General features: G+C 43.6%; 2 protein-coding genes across 2 annotated transcripts in view; both read right to left on the reverse strand.

The window, feature by feature from the left end:
• Positions 1–1,076: 1,076 nt before the first annotated feature.
• edn1 (endothelin 1) lies at positions 1,077–3,179 on the reverse strand. Its single transcript, XM_070847036.1, has 5 exons — positions 3,041–3,179; positions 2,639–2,789; positions 2,232–2,381; positions 1,980–2,081; positions 1,077–1,424 (listed from the first exon to the last, which is right to left on the reverse strand). The coding sequence occupies exons 1-5, from the start codon at positions 3,099–3,101 to the stop codon at positions 1,286–1,288; spliced, it is 603 nt and encodes a 200-aa protein (XP_070703137.1). The 5' UTR covers positions 3,102–3,179; the 3' UTR covers positions 1,077–1,285.
• A 3,088-nt stretch (positions 3,180–6,267) lies between these two features.
• The window catches only part of hivep1 (HIVEP zinc finger 1), a 53,331-nt gene continuing 38,752 nt past the window's right edge, over positions 6,268–20,846 (reverse strand). The window contains exons 3-9 of the mRNA XM_070846050.1: positions 19,225–19,278; positions 10,799–16,557; positions 10,561–10,694; positions 10,252–10,427; positions 9,482–9,583; positions 8,189–8,721; positions 6,268–7,926 (exon numbers count right to left, since the gene is read on the reverse strand). Of these exons, the coding sequence (XP_070702151.1) occupies positions 6,829–7,926; positions 8,189–8,721; positions 9,482–9,583; positions 10,252–10,427; positions 10,561–10,694; positions 10,799–16,557; positions 19,225–19,278 (7,856 nt within the window). The 3' untranslated portion in view covers positions 6,268–6,828. The remainder of the gene's footprint in view (positions 7,927–8,188; positions 8,722–9,481; positions 9,584–10,251; positions 10,428–10,560; positions 10,695–10,798; positions 16,558–19,224; positions 19,279–20,846) is intronic.

Consider the following 20,846-nt stretch of genomic DNA (forward strand, 5'->3'; position numbering starts at 1 on the left):
AAACAATGTGAGAGACGTGTCTTTGAAATCCAAGCTGCTGAAAGAAGCCTTGAATCCACTTTGAGGCGACTCAGAAATCGGTGTGTACTCTGGTTTGGCACAGAGATGAAAGGGCAGGGTTAGCGGGGTTTTATCGCTCTTTGCCTTGTTGTCCTCCACATCAACACTTTCATGTTATCACATCAGCCTGTCTCTCTCCTTGTCCCCGTCTCTCACACTTTGTCTCACATATTTTTTTTTACCACCTTAAACTCCTGTAACACTGAACCCTGACTGCTTCTGTTGCACCTCTGACTTATAAAATGTGAGTATTTGGCCTGTTATTCCCTTTACTTTAACCCTTTTTTTCTCTGGTCAGTGATCTACTTTACATACAGCAACAAGAACGAAGGAGCTGATCAGCTGTTTTTAAATAAGTGTGTAAAAATTTATTAAAGTTCGGCCAAAATTTGGCACTTTGGTGACAAAACATTTCATAGAAATGACAAACCAAGCATGTGACGGGCCAATATGGCCATCAAATTACAACGTCTAAAAAGAATAAATAAATAGACAGTAGCAACAACATACATACTTAGTGAAAAATTAAATTATGATAAATGGAAAGAAATCTGTGATAACATAAGACTCCCAGCAGCTACTGAACTGCACAGCTACAGCGACCTGGGTCCTGACATACAGGAGGACGGCCTGTTACGTAAAATGCAGTAAATAGTTTCAGTCAGTGAAATAACGTCTTGTGTAAAACATTGACACACACAATCCCTTCTATGTAGGCATGCTGGTCTGCTACAATGGCAGACTAAATATAATAACTAGGACTGCCTTCATCCATATATGGCAGCGGCTTTATTTTCTGTAACGGGGGTTTATGGTTTGTCCTTCCAGTAATGTCGAGTTTTTGAAATGCTCTTTGGTCCAAAGGAGTAACAGCGTCTGACCCTGACACCTACAAGATCAATAAAACGTTCTTGATTCTGCAGCCCAGGGCCAAGTCCTCTGTTGGGCTTATCTCCTTTCACCTGAACTCCCTGCATCGTCTCCGACCTCGTTCATCTGTCTGACGAAGTGCGACAAGTCCAGTTGTAAATGCTCTCTGCTCTGCCGCAGACGTCTCGCGACGCCGCGGCCACGAAGCCGTCATGGAGGACGTCTGCCGGCCTTGTTTGGGCCCTCCATTGTCTTCCACAGGGCTCCCCGCTGGGAGAAGGCTTTAGAGAAGGGCCCACGGTTATGGGCCCCTTTCCCCCTCTGTGCGACAAGGTGCGGAGGTCATCTGCCGTCTTTAGGACGCCTTGCTCTCACCCTCCCACGCCCTCGCCCTGTGGCGCTGTCTGGCCCTCCACTTCGCCAGCAGCAGGCGGGTTTTCAAGGCAGCCCTGATTGCCAGAGGCCACACCCGTTTCTTATTGCTGCTCTTCGTCCTGTAGGCGAAGACAGAAAGCAGTCAGACATGTGGTCCATCCATCTCTCAGGTCATGTAACAGTAACCCTAAAGCTGTCGCTCTCATTCACACCACTGACTGTCATGGAGGACACACTGAGCAGACTGAAGCAGTGATCGTGCAGTGTGTGTGTGTTTCTGATTATTACTTTTAGTTAGTGTGAAACATGACGGTACATGAGTGCAGCTGTGGCAGAGAGAGGCTGATCACAGACATTACTCTCTCAGTGAAGTGAGGGAAAGGGGTGCAGCTGACTTTAGGTGGATTCCATACAATCTTAGAGGTTTTATGGATTTTACAATGCTGCTCAGGCATCATACTATAAAGGGAAGTACTTGCTTGGGGGGGCTTATGTTTAAATTCTGGTCTCTGATGAACGTGTTTCAGTCTCAGGCTCACTGAGCTTCACAAAAACATGCACTCTGAGATATTTTGCCCTCCAGAGGACCTCGGTGTCGTGTGATGTTGTCATTACCATGTTCATTTATTTTGCAAACAGACAAACTGGCATTCAGTCTGAGCAAGTCGTCTCACCTCTTAATCCTGCCCGTGTCTCCTGCCAGCTTGGGTTTGCACTGCGCCTCAGCACAGCCATCGCCGTCGGCAGAGCGGATCACGTCTGGCAGCGACCCAGACCTGAGGACAGAACACCAGGACGGCGTCACATGACATCCCTTTCCGGCACATTTAGGACATTTAAGATGCCAAACCTGTTCTGACGAGCACTGAAATGATAGACTCCAGCACGGCTTATTATCATGACTGTGTCTGAGATGTCTCACACACCTGAGGCGGCTCTCCAGCCGGCAGAAGTTCCTGCATGTGTCGTCGTTTTCGCGGGAACACTGGCAGCGACGTCCGCTGCTGGTTGCCATGGAATCCGCCACCGCGCGCCTCGTCCGCGGAGCGTTGCCCATCCCGTAGGAGACCACGCGCCTGCAGGGACGGAACGGTGACACGGTGAGAACCAACAGGTGACGTTTAAAGAGTCGCGTCTGACGTCAGATGCTTTTAAGTTAGTTATTAAAGTAAAAGTCAGTTGGGGAAACTTTACTGAAGTCTCCAAAAGTGGACCGAACTTCCTCGGTGCAGTTATCTTACTGTTACTGTTTCACTGTCTAACAAATAATTCAAATAGATCATCAGTTTCCTGTTTAAGCTCAAATAAAGGCTACTGTGTTACTGGGACTTACTCAGGTGTGTTGACCCATATGATGTCCAGGTGGCAGAAGTAGACGCACTCCTTGTCCAGGAAAGTGGCGCAGGAGCAGCGTTTGGTCCGCACATGGCGCCCCTGGGTGGCTGCGGAGGCGGTGGGTGTCTCTCCAGAAGGCGCCGATAGAACTGGAATGAGATAATCATGATCAAAACAGTGCATTAGGAATATCTCTGTGGAGCTACATGGCAGGACGGTGCACAGCGCAAACGTCGAGTCTCGTAATTTCTGCAAGATTTTGCTCTGCTGCTTTGCAGAGGTCGGATTATATCATTTAAATTATCCAAATGTTGTTTATTATGTAACTACAATCAGCGTTAAGCCTCCAGAATAACCTGCTAAAATCGGTCTTTAGCTCGTAAAAAGACGCAAAAGTTACCTGTGCTCAAAACCCAGGAGTGCATCACTGATAGTGCGGAAATCAAAATGTATAAATCCATTTTTCCAGAATCTTCTGAGACAAAATATCGCTCAAGAAAATTAATAATCCACCAGAAGTAGAAAATTAATCATCCAGCGTGTGTTTCCTTCGCAGAGTCCCGGAGATCACAGAGGCGTCACAGTGCGTCTCTCTGTCAGTGTGGCCCCACATGTGCAGCCCTTTGACTTTATACAAGTGCTTCCCTCCTCCTCCTCCTCCTCCTCCTCCTCCTCCTCCTCCTGCACACTTTTGTCCTTTGGCTCGTACCCAGACAATGATGTTTGTTAGGAGTGGGCCGCTGATAAGCAGCCGGGCGCACCGCCTTGAGATGCCTCGGTCCTGAGTGGGTGGATGAGGGAGACGCAGGGTGAGAGAAGGCGACCTGAGCCTCAGTGTTGCTGGACTGTGTGGAAGAGCTGCAGCTGCTCTGGTGAGACAGCAGGTGGGAGTCAAGCAGCAGGTTTCACTTACTGTTGTCATAGTGAGCACTGCGTACAGGAGTTTAGTAGAAAGTTTTATTGTTAAGTGTAAGTTTAGGAGTCATTTATTATAGGATTTACAATGTTTTTGAATTCCACAGAAAATTCTTTTTGTTTAAAATCATAAATGAGATCATGGAGAAGGAGGTAAGAAATAAAATACAATTAAAAGCCATAAATAAGAAAAATACAATATGAGAATAGAGATGAGACTAAAACCCAGGACCACATTAGACTTTAAATGTGTGTATGTTGAATATACATAGTACAAAGATAGTGTGCAGTAATAGATCAGAATTATTTTTTTTTCTATGAAGCTTCCTCACAAATCTCTTTATGTGACTAAAAAGTGTTTACAGCAACTTGAAATAACATCACAATGTTGTATTTTATGTCATTCAGTGAAAATAGTAATAAAATAGTACTTCATAAATCTTAATTACAACAGTAAAACTTGATCACACTAAAGCAGTGATGTTGTCACATACTGAAGTTTGAACTTTGAGAGCACATACTGAACACTGCTGCACACTAGTAGGAGGTGATTCTGCCCTGTGAGGAGGAATTAAAAAAAAAAATCAATGCACCTCACTGCAGGGTTAAAACTTACAACCAGCATTACATAACCAGCGCAAACATCTTTATCTATGGTCCTTTTTTTTAGCTAGATTCTTGTCTTAATAAACCACCAATACTGCTTAAAATACAGATGTGCATATTTAAAAACAATATTTATATTCTACGAGGTGATCTATCACCCTGGCTGGATGCTGTCTTACAGTACGTCATCCCTTTCTGATGAATATCAAGTGTCGCCTGCTCTGTACTTTGTGCTCCTTGATTGTTGTGTTTCTTTAATTGAGAAATAATTACCAACCGCACAAACAAGCTCGAAAGTGGCTGTTAATCTAATGGTTTCCCACCACCAGTTGTAATTAACTGTGGAAACTGAGGGGGGGACTGCAGCTCCCTAATTCAGAGACACTTTGCTGTGGGCAGCAGTGGAAAATTGACCCTGTTAGTGTGTGTGTGTTGGTGTGTACACGCGTGTGCCTGCATGCTCAAAGTGGAAAAGTCTTAGGTTAAGTATCCTGACATGCTGCAGCTCTGAGGCTGGTGTTCACAGTTTCCACCGGTCAGGGGAACAGCTCACGCTGATGGCAGGAGGTCCGGAGAGAAACAGAGCAGCGTTAGAGGTCGGTTAAAATGCTAACGCTAAAGTTTAGCCAGTTGAACCATTGCAGCTGCTGTGATGTTTGTTGGCCTTTCTCAGCACTAGCAGATAAACACCTCTAGGGGTCTCTGCTCGCCTTGCTATGTAGCTCCCCCACAGGTTTCAGTGGGTGCTGTTGGGGGAGGGGGCGTGATGATGGGGTCTGTACTGTAGATGGATGAGTCACCTTCTGAATGGGGTGGAACAAGGAGGTTATCACTGGAAAGCCTCTTGAAATGAGAGCGAAGTTTCCCTCAATGAGACCAGATTGCCGTGTTTGGCGCTGGTCCTTGGAGAGCTCTTTACAATCATTCCTCTTGTTCAGGTGTAAAATAAAACAAATATGATCATTTATTAATCAAGTGCCACTCATTTGATTGGTAATTGGTGATTTTTACTGAAGTGGTGTCATTGCGAGGCCTCCTGCTGATTGAGTCTGGATAATGTTAGGTGTGCCATATATCACCCTTTATAGTAAGTGGGATGTTGAATTGTTTTATTGTGTTCGGCAGGAAATTCTTACCTTATTTTGTCCTCTTCATATAAAACAAACCAGAGATGTTGAAATTTCTCTTTCTGTTGAACAGCGAAAGGTTAGACAGCAGAGCAGCACTGCTGAAGCAGACCTAATATAACCACAGTGGCATTTATTTTAAGAATCCCAAAGTACTGTCATGCAAGGAGCTCGTCAGCGAGGGCTGATGGTTCAGACCTTGTACAGTTGCTGTAGGTGATCAAAATATCTTTTATGAAAATCTCTGATTAGCTGGAAATTGCACACAATTGTTAATCATTAGCTCATTATGGCAGTTTGGTTTAACCTGTGGTTGCTGGGAAATACTTATACGTCATATTTTCTGTGTTTATTTAAGTAGCTGATTAAAACTAATTTTGGATTTAAATCCTTTACTTTTTCTTATTCATTTATTCATATCTTTTAATTCTAGTTTGGTCTCTTTTATTTTTATACTGTTTAATCTACTAAACACATTTTGGAGAGAAATAATTTATTTTTGCAAGTAAGTTTTTATTTATACTTTTGTTTTTCATTCTAATCTTACATCTAAGAGTTATGTTCATTAATGCTTAATCTACCAAATATCTTTGTCTTTTTAAAATCGATGAATTGTTTGGTCTGTAAAGTATCAGCAAATTGTTTTGTATGACTAGATTTGTCCAACCAACGCCAAGGATGTCAGAAACCACAAAATATTCACATTTTAGAGGCTGACACCTAAAAATTGTAAATTATTGCTCAAATATCAAAATTGTTGCCATTGATTGATTAATCATTGCAGACAGAATTATAATATTTATAATATTAAATTAAACTTATTCGACAGCAAAATAGATCATAAACATACACTTCACAGCGCAGAGTCCAGAGTCCGTCTGTAAAATAAGCAGTGACGACACATTTCTAGTGTTAAAGTGACAAAATACAGTGACACCACTTAAATGTTTGTAAACAAATTTTTACTGATACAGTTAAGAATATTGATACAGCAATGTAAAGCTACCATAATGCACATACCTATGGACTTATGAATCATAATGGGCACTAGATGGATTATAATAAATAGTTGAACACAACATCTGTACACAGAAACATTGCCCCATAATCCATAGAAATGTACATATACCAGTACAACATTTATAATTCCATAAATTTACGAATGACAAATCCTCCAAAATAAAACTGATATCCTCCATTGTTATACCTCTCTTTACTTCTATTTTTTTGAAATAAACACAAGTAACTACTGAATTTATAAGGAATTATTTACAGGTTCCTAAACAAGAAACTCCATAAAGGCACAATTGTCTATACAACATGTACAAAAAAAGAAATTGTCTGGAGCTGACAAAAAAGTAAAAATAAAATGATTGGTCATCATTATAATTATCATATGATTGCACATACAATATGAATGTCAGCATCTGTGCTTTGAAAGGTGATTTGCAAAGAAACAAACCCCTGAAAAGTGTTTTCAGTCTTAGAAAGTGACGAGAATTACAAAAGAGAACAAGAAGAGCTTTCCATTTGGGGTTTTTCAGGTGGCAATGACCAGTCTGTCTTCATCATCACTGGATACCTCATTATAGTCATCAATTACCTTCTGCCAGCTGGTCACTGGCGGTGGTCTTGGATGTGCAGGATCACTAGCTCCCTCAGCTGGTGGCTCTTCAGCACTGTCTGCTCGGCTCTCGGGAGCTGGTGACGGATGCTTCCGTGGGGATTTATCCTGTTCTTCCCTCTCAACAGTCTGCGTGAACTCTGCCCTGCCGCCTGAGCTCAGTTCTAGCGAGCTGCTGACCTTCAGGGGGGTGGGCGGTGAAGCAGGCACGCAGCTCCGTGAACTGAGCCCATGTTCACTTTGAGATGGCTGTGCTCCTGGAGCTTCAGGGCTGGCTTGCCTCTCTGAGGACGAAGGGAGAGGACTAAGGGTGGAGAGGGGGCTCAGAGAGGGAATGATGGCAGGCAGGGCGATGTTAACTATCTGCACACCTGGGATGTGTGTCTGGGGGCCGGTGCTGCTTTGGGAGGTGGGGTTGGCAGCTAAAACCTGCAGCCCGAGAGTGGCATTGAGGGTGAGCCCTTGCTGGGGCAGCAGCTGGGTGGATGCCAGGCCTGTGTTGGTCAGCCCCATCAGGTTAAGTGTCTCTAGGCCTACCGGCTGCATTGTTTGAGCCTGCAGACCAGTGACCTGCCCGAGAGGGAAGCAGGGCACAACACTACTGATTGGTTCCTGGACCACAAGTGGCTGGGTTTGCAAGCCCTCTGGGTGGGGTGGAGTGTTGGGAGCTGGTAACGGGCTCGTGTTTCTGTGAATGACGCTCACTGCCGGGATGGTGAGCTGGACTGGGCCAGCCTGGATTGGTACAAAGGTGGAGTAAGCTGCAAGGCCAGCAGGCACCAGCTGGATCCCCCCAACTGGGACCATGCTGTAAGACGAGCGAGAGGGCTGCTGGGAGTGCAGGGGCAAGTGACTGAACAGGTGGGTTTGGGTCTCTGCTCCTGGTGTTTGAGAAAGACCCTGTGGAGGAAAGTGCATGGGACCTTGGGAAATGTAGGAGGAAGTCTGAGTGCTTCGGTCCACTGGTATGCCCGACTCACTAGTTGCCACAACAGGAGGGGCAGAGGAGACGTCCTGCAAAAAGAGAGAAAAAATTAATATTCACTCGACCTAATTTTGCCACAGAAGATTTAAAGAGGTTAAGAAGAAATGGTCTCTGGAACAATCTGCCAAGCTCCAGTCAGAATTAATAACTATTCACCTTTTTTCAGAGCATTCACAGGAGCTTTGTGGAAGTGCCTCGCATGCTGGATTCAAAGAAAAGGTGTGGATAGGAAAGAAGGGAGGCAGACAGGGAGGGGTGGAGAGACACACAATGAGAATACATGGGTCTCACCTGGCCTAGCTTGGAGCCCTTGCCTGGCACGGGGGGACTAGGGGGCACATCAAAGTCAGGGTAGTCGATGGACATCTGCCTGCATGGTGACACTGGGCTCATCATATGCACTGACTCTGTGTCTGAGGTGTAGCAGTCTGATGTGGTGGCAACAGGTGGAGGAGAGTAAGGGATGGGCATGGGGCTGTAGCAGGACCCAGAGATGGATATCTGCTTGCTCAGGGACACAGGGCTCATCATGGGGACAGAGTCAGACTCTGATGTGTGGGAGTCAGGAGCTGGAGGCTGGGAGGGGGGTAAGGAGACTGAGCTGATTGACATCTGGGCGAGGAGGGCACTGGGAGGGACTTCAGCCTCTTTGCAAGGGATATGCTGTGGGCTGGCAGAGACTGAGGGGTTGGTAGACAGGCCAGACTCTGCCTGGCTGTCCTCCTCTTCTTCCTCGTTGTCATCATTCTCCTCATCATCAGGGCCATCGGAGTCGTCACCATCTGAGTCTTGACGGTCGGCACTGCTCACCTGACTGCGGTCTCCTGTAGGTGAAAGAATATGTAAAGAGGAATGCAGAACATATGAGTCACCAGAGCTGGTGTGAAAATAAATAGGCCCTTTGGTAGTAGTGAACCACTTTCATTCATTAAAGATCTTCTATTATCGTGTTGGTTTCTTTAACTCTGTGAGAAAATCCAACATTAAGGATGAAAACCAGTGATGTTTTACACCGCTGCTGCTGCTGCTGCTGCTGCTGCATAGTTTCACGCCCTAGACCACCATACGCCCCTGAGCTCCATCACAGGCAGAGGAGGAAAAACAAATATGCTCTTAGAGACTGGGACCATAGAATGCTTTCAGGCAGCTTCTCTCTCTCTCTTTTTTTTTTCTTCTAAAATTAGACGCAGCAATTTCCTCTTTCTAAACGCTGTGCATGCCGCCCACATGCGCTTTGAGTTAACAGGGGAAGAAGCTGCATTTAGAATTTCTAATTAGACCATGGCAAAGCTATTGATCGACATAGCTACAAGAGCACAAGCAGGGACAATCCTTGTTCTATATCTCAAGCCATCAACAAGAGAACTATTTAAAAAAAGGGCAATCCCGCTCGAAAGCAAAGCAAATGGAGGAAAGGAGACCTATCTGTATTAAGTTACCATTACATTTGTAAAAATATATTGTAAATAACCCCTGAATTTACAGAGAATCAGTTTCTTTTTTGATAAGCTATGGCTTTGAAGCACATAATGATCCCTCTGTATTTCGCTCTAAGCCAAGGCTCTGCGTAGCGAGGCACTGTACCTGAGTCCTCTGCATCCTGATCCTCAATGAGACCCTCAGGAACCCCCATCTCCATGCATTTCTTACTGTGGGCTTTGGATTTCATGTGCTTGGTCAGATTTCCTGAAAGAGAGGCAGTGAGGTGTTACGGGTGGGTAGAGCTTGAACAATAGCACAGAAGGAGTTTATGTAAGAGAATGCGGTCTTTGGGCAAGCTCTATGTAAAGGGTGAGTAACTGATAAAGACATTTTTAAATGAACGTGGGTTGCTCTGACACCAAGTACTGTTCTGCAGTGCGGCGTGGGTAGGGAAGTTCGATAAAGAATGGTGAATCATACTGTCTTGCTTTAAGAGACATTGAAAAAACATCTTCAATTTTATAGCCCCTAAAAGGAAGAATTGAATTGTAGCAGTTCAGTATTATATTAAAAACATATTGTCTCAAATACAAATTGTGGTGAAAACGCACTCAAAAATCTGCAATCTGCTAATATAATTTTATTCAAAGTTGTGGTACTATCCAGTAATTTAGAATTACTGTAACACTTTAAGGCTGTTTAGATTAGAATAAATCTCAGATGGTTAACTTCTGCGTAAAGATATTTATACAACCTCAGAATATATTACAAATGATTATGTTTTTCTTCAATGCATTTTAGTAAGAAAATTAATCAAGCATTTTGATGACAAAATGTTTATCTTAAAAATCTCTATCATATCATGGCTTATGTACAGAAACTAATGCAGTGGCTTTGGATTTTTGCAGGTTTGAACACTTCTGAGCTCGAACCTTTCGTCTTGAAGGAGAAGTTGCAGTGGACACAGTGGTACGGCCGGACGTCAGAGTGGGTACGGATGTGTTTGCGCAGCATGCTGGGCTTCTTGCAGCGGATCCCACATTCCTCACAGATGTATTTACCACGTCCACGTCCACGCACGTAAATATACTCTTCGTTAGATTTGTATCTGTGGAGTAGCAATAGAACCATGAGGGATAGGAAGAGGCAGGAAGACAAAAAACATAAAATCCAAATATGACTTCTAATTGTAATATAATATAAAATTCATGAATCAGTTTCTTAATTGTTCTGAATCTTACCCGCCATCAAATATTTTGACCCGTCTCGGCTCTGATTTAGATGTCAGGTCCTTGTCTGACTCGTTGCTGGTCTGAGTTTCTGGTTGCCCCTTAGGTCTGGTTTCAACTGATATAGACTTCTTGGTTATTGGCACCTACAGAAAAATTAAGTGATGTATTTATTGATCTGATTTAAGAGACAAGGCAGCAATATAAGAAAGCCATTAAACTTCAGACATTGCAGAAAATGGGTCCTTACCATGGGCATGACGTCTTTCAGCTTGCCCGAGTAAGACAAGATGTCAGATTTCCCATTAGTTCTTATGGCTGAGGTGTAGTGTATTTTCTTGGAGCTTTGCTTGGAGTCGAACAGAGACATGACCACCTTGGTTGGCAACCCAAGTGGGTTATGGTTATTGGGGCTGACTGTCCAGGCAGCATATGCTGAAGTCTTTAGGTCAGTCTGTGGAACATGAAGAGGCTTCCTCTTCATCAAGAAACACCACGTGAAAGTGGTGGCAGTCTTCAGGCTGGGGAAGGACAGGCGATGACTGTCTTTTGTATTAACCACAGACACAGATGTGGTCAGTTTCACCTGACCACAGTGGAAACTGGAGGGCCTAATAGGAGATTTGGCAGGGGTCCATCTCTGTTCCTCAGCTTTCTCTTGGGGTTTCAGAGTGTTAGTAGCTGGCATGGAGGTGGCCTGGCTACCAGGTGTAGTATTCAGGCCAGGGCTTGCTTCCTCATGAATAACAGTGCTGGTGCTTTTTTCCAATCCTGCACTGTCAGGTGACATAGGTTTAACATCATCAGTAGCCTGTGAGTCCTTCTCCCCGTCTGTTTTAACCTGTGGCAGAGGTGGGGCCTCAGTTTCAATGGGACTGTCCACTGGTTCAGTTGTGCAAACCTGCCTGACAAGCGTTAGCTTCCGTTGTCGGGTAACCTCTGACATCTTGGAATTAAGATAATTGACTGATCTGCCATCAGTTAGACAGGCCACACCATGTTCATCCTTAGCCCGTTTTTGGTGCTTTTCCATGTAGATATCCAAGCTGTTGGCAGGTGACAGCATTCGTTTACTTGAGGCAGCGGGTTCCTGCTGTGGGCAGAGAGTCACTGATGCCAGTTTCTGTGTGCAGTGTAAAGAACCAAGAGAAGGTGCTCGTTCAGCAGTATGGTTATTAGTCAGAGTCTGAGTTTGAGTCCTATCCTTTGCCGTTGGTACAGGATGAGTATCACTGTCTACATTGCGAGAGGACAATAGGCTATTTTTATTGGACACAGAGGGAGAGGGGTGTATTTGCTCATGAGTTATGAGGATCTGTGGTAATGGTATAGCACCTGCTTGGGTCTGCTCAAATGGGTCTCTTTGCCGTCGACCTGACAAACCAACAGTCTGTGTTTTAATTTCAGAGGCCTGTTGATTGGGTTGAGCAACATATACTTTTTGGAGTGCATCTGATGGTTTTGAAATGCTCAAAATTGGATTGGCAATAGGTATTGTTAAAACTGGCAAGGCTATCTGAGTTCCCTGTGTGCTGGAGAAGGAAAATGTTTGGTTTGCTCTAAGAGCGGGACACTGCAGTTGGTATTTGGGCACAAAACACTTCTTTTCTTCAGAGTCGGCTGGTTTGTTTTGGACATTCTCACGACAAACTAAGATCTGGCTCAGTGGTGGTTGTATCTTTTGGCATATTTGAACCCTTGATGTTTGATGCCAAGGGTGTGGAAGGCCATGGACTTGAGGCTGCTGAGTTGGGCTACCCAAATTAATGCTTTGCACCATTTGCTCATTCTTCTGCAGGGGTGCATCTCCAGTATGCAGGATAAAAGGTTGAGCCATGGTGCGCCTATTGGCAATGTGAATCTGCTGGGATCTATTCTGAGTTAAAGAGCTAACATTTGTAATGGGAGGTATGACAGCTTTCCGAACAGGTTGCTGACTCTCTGGGCCAATCTTTAAAGACATCTGGCGAACTAATGGCCCCCGCCTCCTTTCAATAAGTGGCACTGGGGCAACTTGAGAGTTTTGTCCTGTTTTTGGCTGGCCAACTGGAGACAGAGATCTGCTGGGAGATACATTACCACAGTCAAATGATTTGCTACGGTAGTCGCATGATATCTCCACAGAGGGTTGAGTACAAGTGATCTGTTCAGATGCAGCACGCCTCATCATCCCAGGCACGCCAAGGGTGTTGAAGGCTGTCGGCAAACCTTGAGGCTCTGGAATTTTGCTGACACACTCCCCTCTGGAAGGACTCTCCGACCTGGATGGCTCATCTCTGTCAAAAGAGGCTGATATGCTGGAACAACGAGAAAGACTACTATCCCTGCTGAGGCTTCGTGAAAGACTGGATTCAAAACTGGATTCACCCGAGGAGTGATCCATTTGAGCAAGACGGATTCTTTTCTTTTTTGGTGGAAGTTTCTCCGCTGGTAACTTAGACAAACTCTCACTTCTCTGAGGCCAGTTGAATTGATCAGCAGGCTTATCTGCTGGCTCAGCAGTCTGTGACTCATGTTCTCTGTCGGGCTCCTCTGTGACAAGGATCTCAGGAACTTGGATGTTATTTTGACGAACCAGACGAGACTGATGGGCAGGAGTAGCATTTTCACCAACTGCTGCTATTGTGCCATCAGTGCATTGTTCCTTCCTTTGTTTTCCAAATTCAGCACTGTTGGGTTTTGATATTTTTTCGTGATAGATGTCACCAGAAACATTTGCAGTTGCATCTGTTTTGAGCTTTAGGGGATCCTTCTCCATAATATCAACCGGAGATGCCCTGTCAATAGATTCTGTCTCAAATGAATTGGGTCTGCTAAGAGAGTTGGTGTGTCGAATGACTGAAGTACCGCTGCCTTGCCTTTGCAGGTCTCCTTTAGTAGAAGTGCTGATCTGGGTCTCACGTATTGGGGACAGTCTGGAATCTGAAGTATTAATACCTCTTGCTACGAGCTGAATCTGAGGTAGCTTTGACTGGTTGTTTTTGGGCTGTACGTCTACTATTACAGCATGCTGTGAAAAACTCCGACTTGCCAGCGCTGTTGGTAGCTCAAAACTAACTGAACAAGGTGGAATGGTGTCAGTAGGAGACTGATCATCCTCATCTCCGACACTTTTCATTTTCCTTCTCTTCCTAATTGATGTCTGTTGATCAAGTACTCCTGAGCCACTAGTTGATCTAGGGACCATGGGCTGCATTATGTTTACGTGAAACACATCTTGATCAGTTTCTTTAACAGTGATTGGCTTGTTTTTTGGACCATGAAGCTCAGAGCAATAGAATTTCTTGTGTGTTTCAAAATTCTCTAACTTTCTGTACCGATTACGACAAGTTTCACACTCATACATTGTGCCTTTATTCTGCTGAGGCTTTCTGTTTCTGTCCTGACTGTACTCAAAAGATCTGCTTTTCTGCATCAGCTCTGTGGAACTGCTCGGACCATGATAGCTCTCATCCATGGAGCGAACAGTAGGGAGGCCATGCCCCTCGCTTGTGGAAAAGTCCTCCACTGCTGCTTGTCTGACTAAGGTACGAGAGTGTATTGCTGGATTTGGGGTTGATGGGGCTGATGAAAACACATCATCATTCAACGAACTAATTTTGTCATCAAATGACTGACAAATTCGCAAAGGGTGGGGGAGGGGGGCAACATTAAGTGGAAGAGCAGAGTGTCCTGGTGTAGTAGGCATAGAGTTACTCCTCGTTATTGGCAAACAATCCATTGGTGGGTATTGAGAAGGAACAGAGAGAAGAAATACTGGCTTTGATTTATCTGTGGGAGTGAATGGGGACTTAGGGATGTCTGAACTGGAACTTGACCTTCTTCCCATTGGTTTAAGATCAAACTGAAATGAGTCTTTAAATATGTATGATTTAGGAGAGTCTATGCTACCTCTCCTCGAGAGAGATGTCCTCCTCGGCTTTACACTGTCCAGCTGCTTGTTGTCAACTACTGCCTCATTATCAGATATCAGCTTTGAAATTCGTTCTTCCAGGGAGAGTGCTTTGGCTTCCAACGGTGGACGCATCTGTCCGTCTGGGGCCCGTGGCTTTTGCTCAGCTGCTACATGCATTACTGTGGCAACTACATGAGGGACATTGGGAAGGGTATTCTTGACAATGTCAATGTCCACTGGTGGCGTTATCTTAACAAATGGACTGGGTGGACTCATTGCCTGGTCAGCACTTTCAGAACGAGAGAAGTAGCCAGAATCTGTACTTCCCAAACTGCGGGGACTGAGTAGACACTTGGCCTGTTGCTGTTGAGAAAAGTCTGTTGCTTGTTGCCTCTGAAGCTGAGCATGTCCACTTAACAACGGAGACTTGCAATGCTGGTCTTCATCTTCGCTCACCGTGTCTAGTGAGGGATTTGTACCATCTATCTCTTTCAGGGATGACAGGACAGTGATGCTTGATCTCAAATTGGCAGTCTGAAACTCTCGTTGCCGTTGTGCAGCAGCTGGCTCCGGCGCTGCACCTGTAACTCTTGGGCTATCTGCCCTCAGAGGTGAGACATTAACTGGGTATACAACAACTTTTGGAAGTGCAGCTGTCACTTTGGGCTCATGAGCCCTCTGACCCGTGACTGGTTTAATCGACTCAAACACAGCCAATGAGTCAGCCTCTCCATGGCTTCCTTGTGTTGTACCTGCACTCTGTAAACTATTTTCAGACAAAGCCGCCACACTGCTCTGTGACGAATCAGGGTCCAAGTCCGCAGTGCTACCTTCCTCATCACTGTCCCCGCTGTCCTCTGCCTCTGAATGTGTTCCAACGGCTTTGTCAGATTCTTGAGATAGCGATCCCCCTCCAGATTCAGAGCGTGCAATGAGACCCAGTTTTATTGCATGAGCGTGGGATTTCTTGTGCTTGTACAAGTTGCTCTTGGTTTTGAATGAGAAGCCACATGTAACACAGGGATATGGTCTTTCTCCTGTGTGAGACCTGATGTGTTTGAGCAGCACGCTGGGTTTTGCACATGCCCGACTGCAATATTCACAAACATACTTTCCTGGCTTCTTAGGCTTTTGGTCCTTGTAAACCTGCTCAGCGCCAAAGTTCATTACAGTGGTCATTTGAACTTGGTTGCTGCCAGGTGTAACTGGGACCTGAATAGTGCTGGGAACACTTGCTGAGAGGGACTGGCATGTGTGAACAACAGGTGGTTGGCTTTGTGGCAAAGCATTGGAACCTGAGGGAACAGGTGCATGGGTTATAGTGGATGGTCCAGTATTAAAGCTCATATGCAAGCCAGGCTTTTCTGGATTTGAGGCCATAGGCATAAAATGTGGTGTAGCGAGTGGAGAGGATTGCATGGGAGTACCCTGGGGAGACGTCTGCACATTTCCCTGTAGTGGTGATGCAATTCCGATAAAGTTGCCTTGTTTGTCAATATAGTAAGTCTGCATATGAGAATGTTGGGTCTGGAGACCAGCATTGACAGCTGGCATTGTTAATTCACCACTAGATTGAGCATTGGGCGCTGGTTTTCCAATGGCCTGCAAGGAGTTTTTTCTCTCAGCCAGTGTACTGAAGTCAGGTTCCATGGCCTTAAGTAAAACATCAAGGGGCGCACTGCTCTGGTAAGGGTCTCCCTCAAAGTTGGGGAGCTTGCGTTCTTTGGGCTGAGACACTTGAGCAGTAGTCAAAGAGCCCTCCTCACCATCAATGGGCCCAAGTGATGGAGGTCCAGGGGACGTTTCCTCCTTCTTCAGCCTTTCAGCGTTAATGGAAGATGACCCCTTGTGAGGGGATGCTGCAACTGGCTGGGCATATTGTGGGTCTGTCTTCCCACTGGGTGATGTGGAAGGATTGTGGGAAGGACTGTTGGAGGAGGAAGGTGAAGTTTCCTTGAATGGTGCTCTGTGGAGTGCAGTGTCAGATGTTTTTAACTGCAGGGGCTTTTTCACTGGAGATTTTGGAATTTTCTCTTGCCGATTCTCTGCCACAACCTTTTTCCTCTTCAGGCCTTTTATGTTATCTGCATTTCTTCGACTGCTTTCAGATATCCCTGTGGAGAAAGAGGCAGAAAAACAGTTGAGAAAAGTTTGGAAAAAGATGGTGTTATTGTATAAACACTCTACCATATGGGCAGAGTGAGCTCATAAGTCCTTTCTGAGAAAACTAATTTTCCTGAGTTTCCTGAGCTGAATTGTTTAAATTTCCTTATTGGCTTATGAAACTAATAACACTTAAATTAGAAATTAGAGTGCAGACAAATATAGCATGATGTATTTGATTTAGGGATCAGAATGTTAAGACATTCGGCTATTTGATATGAAAACATTTCAAAATTAGTAAGATGGTGGAGAGAGAGCTGACCAACAGCCAAAGCTTTGGCACTTTGATGTTTTTTTATGAAGTTGATTATACTACAGTCATTTAAGCATCAGTAATATTTAACTGAATATCATTCCTAATTAATGTCAACAGTTAAGCATGTGGAAGAGAACAATGAGTAAAGTTTTTCTATCCAATAATGATTAATTGTGATTTCCATTGATAATCACATAATCAATAAGTCTAATTACTATACATGCCATTTATTAATTACAGTTGCTTTATAACCTTTCAAAATGAATAAATGATATTTATTACTTAAACAAATAAAGAAAAAAGCAAATAAGTACAGTTCCACTCTTTACTGCAGTATTTTGTAAGTGTGATTTTGTAATTATGTAATTGTATTCAGTTACATAATTGATATTACATTCATGGCTGTTGTATAAAACAAAACTTTTACTCAACAGCTGTTAACTTAATAACTTATTACTGTAACTTTAAGATAAAGAGCAAAACCTTCCACATTACTTTTCTTCAGTTTTATTTACCTCTTTTGTTGGATTTGGATGGGGATATGGTTTATAATTTGGACACATCACCATTACTTTTATTTATTTGCTGTGAGAGTAATACCACAAAGGCTCACGCTTCATTACACAAGTAAACGACCGATTTTTCCCTTTCATGTTTTTCCGACTCTGGACGTACACTTTGTCATCTTGGCTGATCAGAAAATATAACAAGAAACTGCATTCCAATAATAAGGCAGTACTGTTTTTAAAAGGGCGCACCCATACCACGGTGTCCCATAATTTGTCATGTTGGCCCTGCAAATAGTGATTCAGGCGAGTGTTTTTAAGGACATGTTGCATAAGATTAGCTGTGCCCTGTCACAGTTTCCTGGCTTGAGAAGGTATTTCCCAAGATGAGGTCAGGGTTCCTTCAAGGCCTCTGGCATAATTAGATTGAGGAACGCCTTGTCTTTACGCAAGTTAATCCATTCTCCACACAAACATGCAACCACAGAGCATTTAAGGCTGCACACAACCAATGTAACACGCTCTCAAAGTAAGCCCTGTGATTTTTAACAACTCATTCTCAAAGACGCCTTACAAAGGAACATATTTGCATCAACTGCTGCTAAAAAGACACTGGAAAGGGATTAGTTACTCCCTCCCACTGCAAGGACAAGTCTGCAAAACAGATTCCATGACTTCACCACAGCTTTTCCATTGTAAAAACTACTTCACAAACAAACATTTGTCACAATCTTTAGCTATAATTTTTATGGTTAGAAAACGTTTGTGATGTTTAATGTAAAATTAAGACCACGCCTTAGTGATCTAGTGTGAAACTTCATTACCTTTATTTTAAAAGACACTTGTCAGGGGGATTAACATTTGGACCTCAGTACCCGCTGAGGGTGAGAGGGGGATTGAGACATTGTGCTCTTTCTATTTAGCGTGTCCATCCAATCTCAATTACAGTGGATGATTCAATCAAAGCTCGCATGTCCTGCAAATAAGCTGGGTTTTTTTTTTTTTTTTTTTTAAAGGACAGTGTTGCAGAGATGAGGTAAGCTCAGCTTTAACAGACACCATGAAACGGCTTCGGCTCAACCAAACTGGCTTTTCTATTTAAATCTAGTTACATAACAACCCTCTCAATACAAGAAAATGTTCTTCATGCATGTAATAATAAACATTACGGTAGTGTCACTGCAATGTACAGTGCTCTCTATATGCACAGATTAGCATGTATATATATATATATATCACATTTTCTGGATGAAAATTGCTTTCTATGAAACTAAATATTTCACTACATTGTAATCATTAATTTGTTGCAAATGTTACTTTAAAAATAATTATTATGACAGGTCACAAATAAAATACAAGAGAGCAATAAACCAAAACCACCAAAATATTTGTTCACAAATGTGGAAGCCACATAAAAATACTGCAAACTGTTTTACTATAGAGAAAACTAACAAAAACACAAATCCAGATGCTACACAGTGACTGCTGTCGGCTTTTGTAACAACTAGAGACCAATTATTATTATTATTATAATAATTATTATTATCTTCATGTATAGATTTCCTTAATGGAGATAATAACTAAATCAATAATGGAGCTCAGTTAAATTACAGCTATAATCAAGGAAAATTCTGATAAACCAATACTACAATGTTAAACACACCATATACAGTAATTCACATTTTTCACTTGAAATTCCAGAATAGTGAATGTTGTTTTGTGCTTTCAATTGAAAACCACCCATTTTATTCATTTTAAACCAACAGGTGTTGAATAAGAAAGCACACATTCTATAAAATCAATGAAAAAGCATTCATTCACTTCTTGTTAAAAATGTTTTTTAAAATATTTCTTACCTTTCTGTGAGGCTTTTGGGTCTTTGAGCTCCTTCTGTGCCTCTTCGATTTTATCTGTAAGACAAGAGCAGAGACCACTTTCAGCAGGGAGGACAGTGTTGCACACACACTCTCGCTCCACAGTGAAGCCAGTGCAGAATGGAGCTAATGATACTGGGGATGCTTCCCACACGGCTGTAGCAGGACGAAGGTCTTTCAAATGAAAAACAGATATCCTTCCATAGCTGAGAGAGAGCACTGTTCCATTATGGAAACTACTGTAATCATGAAGGGGTCAAGCCTGTGTGCACACACAATAACACTGCCATGCCAGCACACCCACTTAAAGAAATAACAACGTGAGTATTTATGATAAACAGGTTAAGTTTGCAAACAAGTCAATATGGTGGGTTCATTCTCATTATTACTGAGACTGAGCATTGACCCACGGATCAATTTGCATACTGAAATACTGTTTACACCCCTAAGGGAAGATTAATTCCACTGTGGTCTACTATACGTGACAATCATCACCCACAAACCAGCAGGTGAAGAACCTGGTTCTGTATGAACCATATGAGCGTGTGGGAGGTGACGCAGTGTTCACTGTGTGTTACTGTAATCAATATTAATTATATATACTGGCTCAATGTGCCGTTAATGGGTTATTCACGGTGGAATAGAGGCAGAGAGGTGAACCGTCTGTTTCCTTGCTCCTACCACTGGCTGTGGGAGGAGGCAAGATCATCACGAATGTGTCCATACATGTCCAAGGCTCATTATTTTTAGTTTTTAAATTAACAAAATCTTTAATATATCCGCTTAGTCGAAACAACAGGTGAAACTGTATTATTGATTTCTGGAAATCCACTTCACAAACACCCGAGTGAAAGATATAAAAAGATTTACAGCGCACTTCTACTCTAAAAGATTGTTTTCATGTTATGCAGCTTTTTGCGTTTCCTTCCTATGTTTCTCTTCAGTTTTTATCACATGAAACATCTGAGCTGCCACAAGACGGTTTTGTGTGGTAAAAATTCCTCACTTTAAATACATACTTCTTTAACAAATGTACTACTCCGTAAAAACAAAAACAATGAGCGTTCTACATGTGTAAGCACCGCTGTGCCTGCAACCCCCTCGCATTAAGTCACAGAGGAGTATGGGCGATTACTGGACAAGCCTGGCACTACTGAAGCACGCTTCTGCCTCCCATGACCACGGTAACTAGATGGAAAAATAAACCCTCTCTGGCTTCTGTGACCTGCTCATGACATTACACTGCAAGGCGAGTCCTTCAGGACCAGTGGTAACAATTTTGTCCTAGATTGCACAAATGTTAATGGAGAGTGAAAGAGGATGTTCTTCTGTGGTTCCTAAAATCACAGTGCGATGCCGGGAACACTCGGAGGAGGGGTGGACACGAGCGGGCTGCAGAGGAGGTCAGTAGATTATGTCATTGTGTGTGTGTGTGTGTGTGTGTGTGTTACTACAGTCACACCCTTGTTCATCTCTCTCTCTCAGTTTCTCTGTACATCCCAGGCACATGCCACAGATTACATAATCATGCGTCCCCACCCCTGTGCTGCCGTGGAGCAAAACAAAGGCGCCCTGCCAGCAGAAACACAGCAACCGAGGCTCAT

The sequence above is a fragment of the Pempheris klunzingeri genome, chromosome 16 (genome assembly GCF_042242105.1).
Source record: "Pempheris klunzingeri isolate RE-2024b chromosome 16, fPemKlu1.hap1, whole genome shotgun sequence".
Taxonomy (NCBI): domain Eukaryota; kingdom Metazoa; phylum Chordata; class Actinopteri; order Acropomatiformes; family Pempheridae; genus Pempheris; species Pempheris klunzingeri.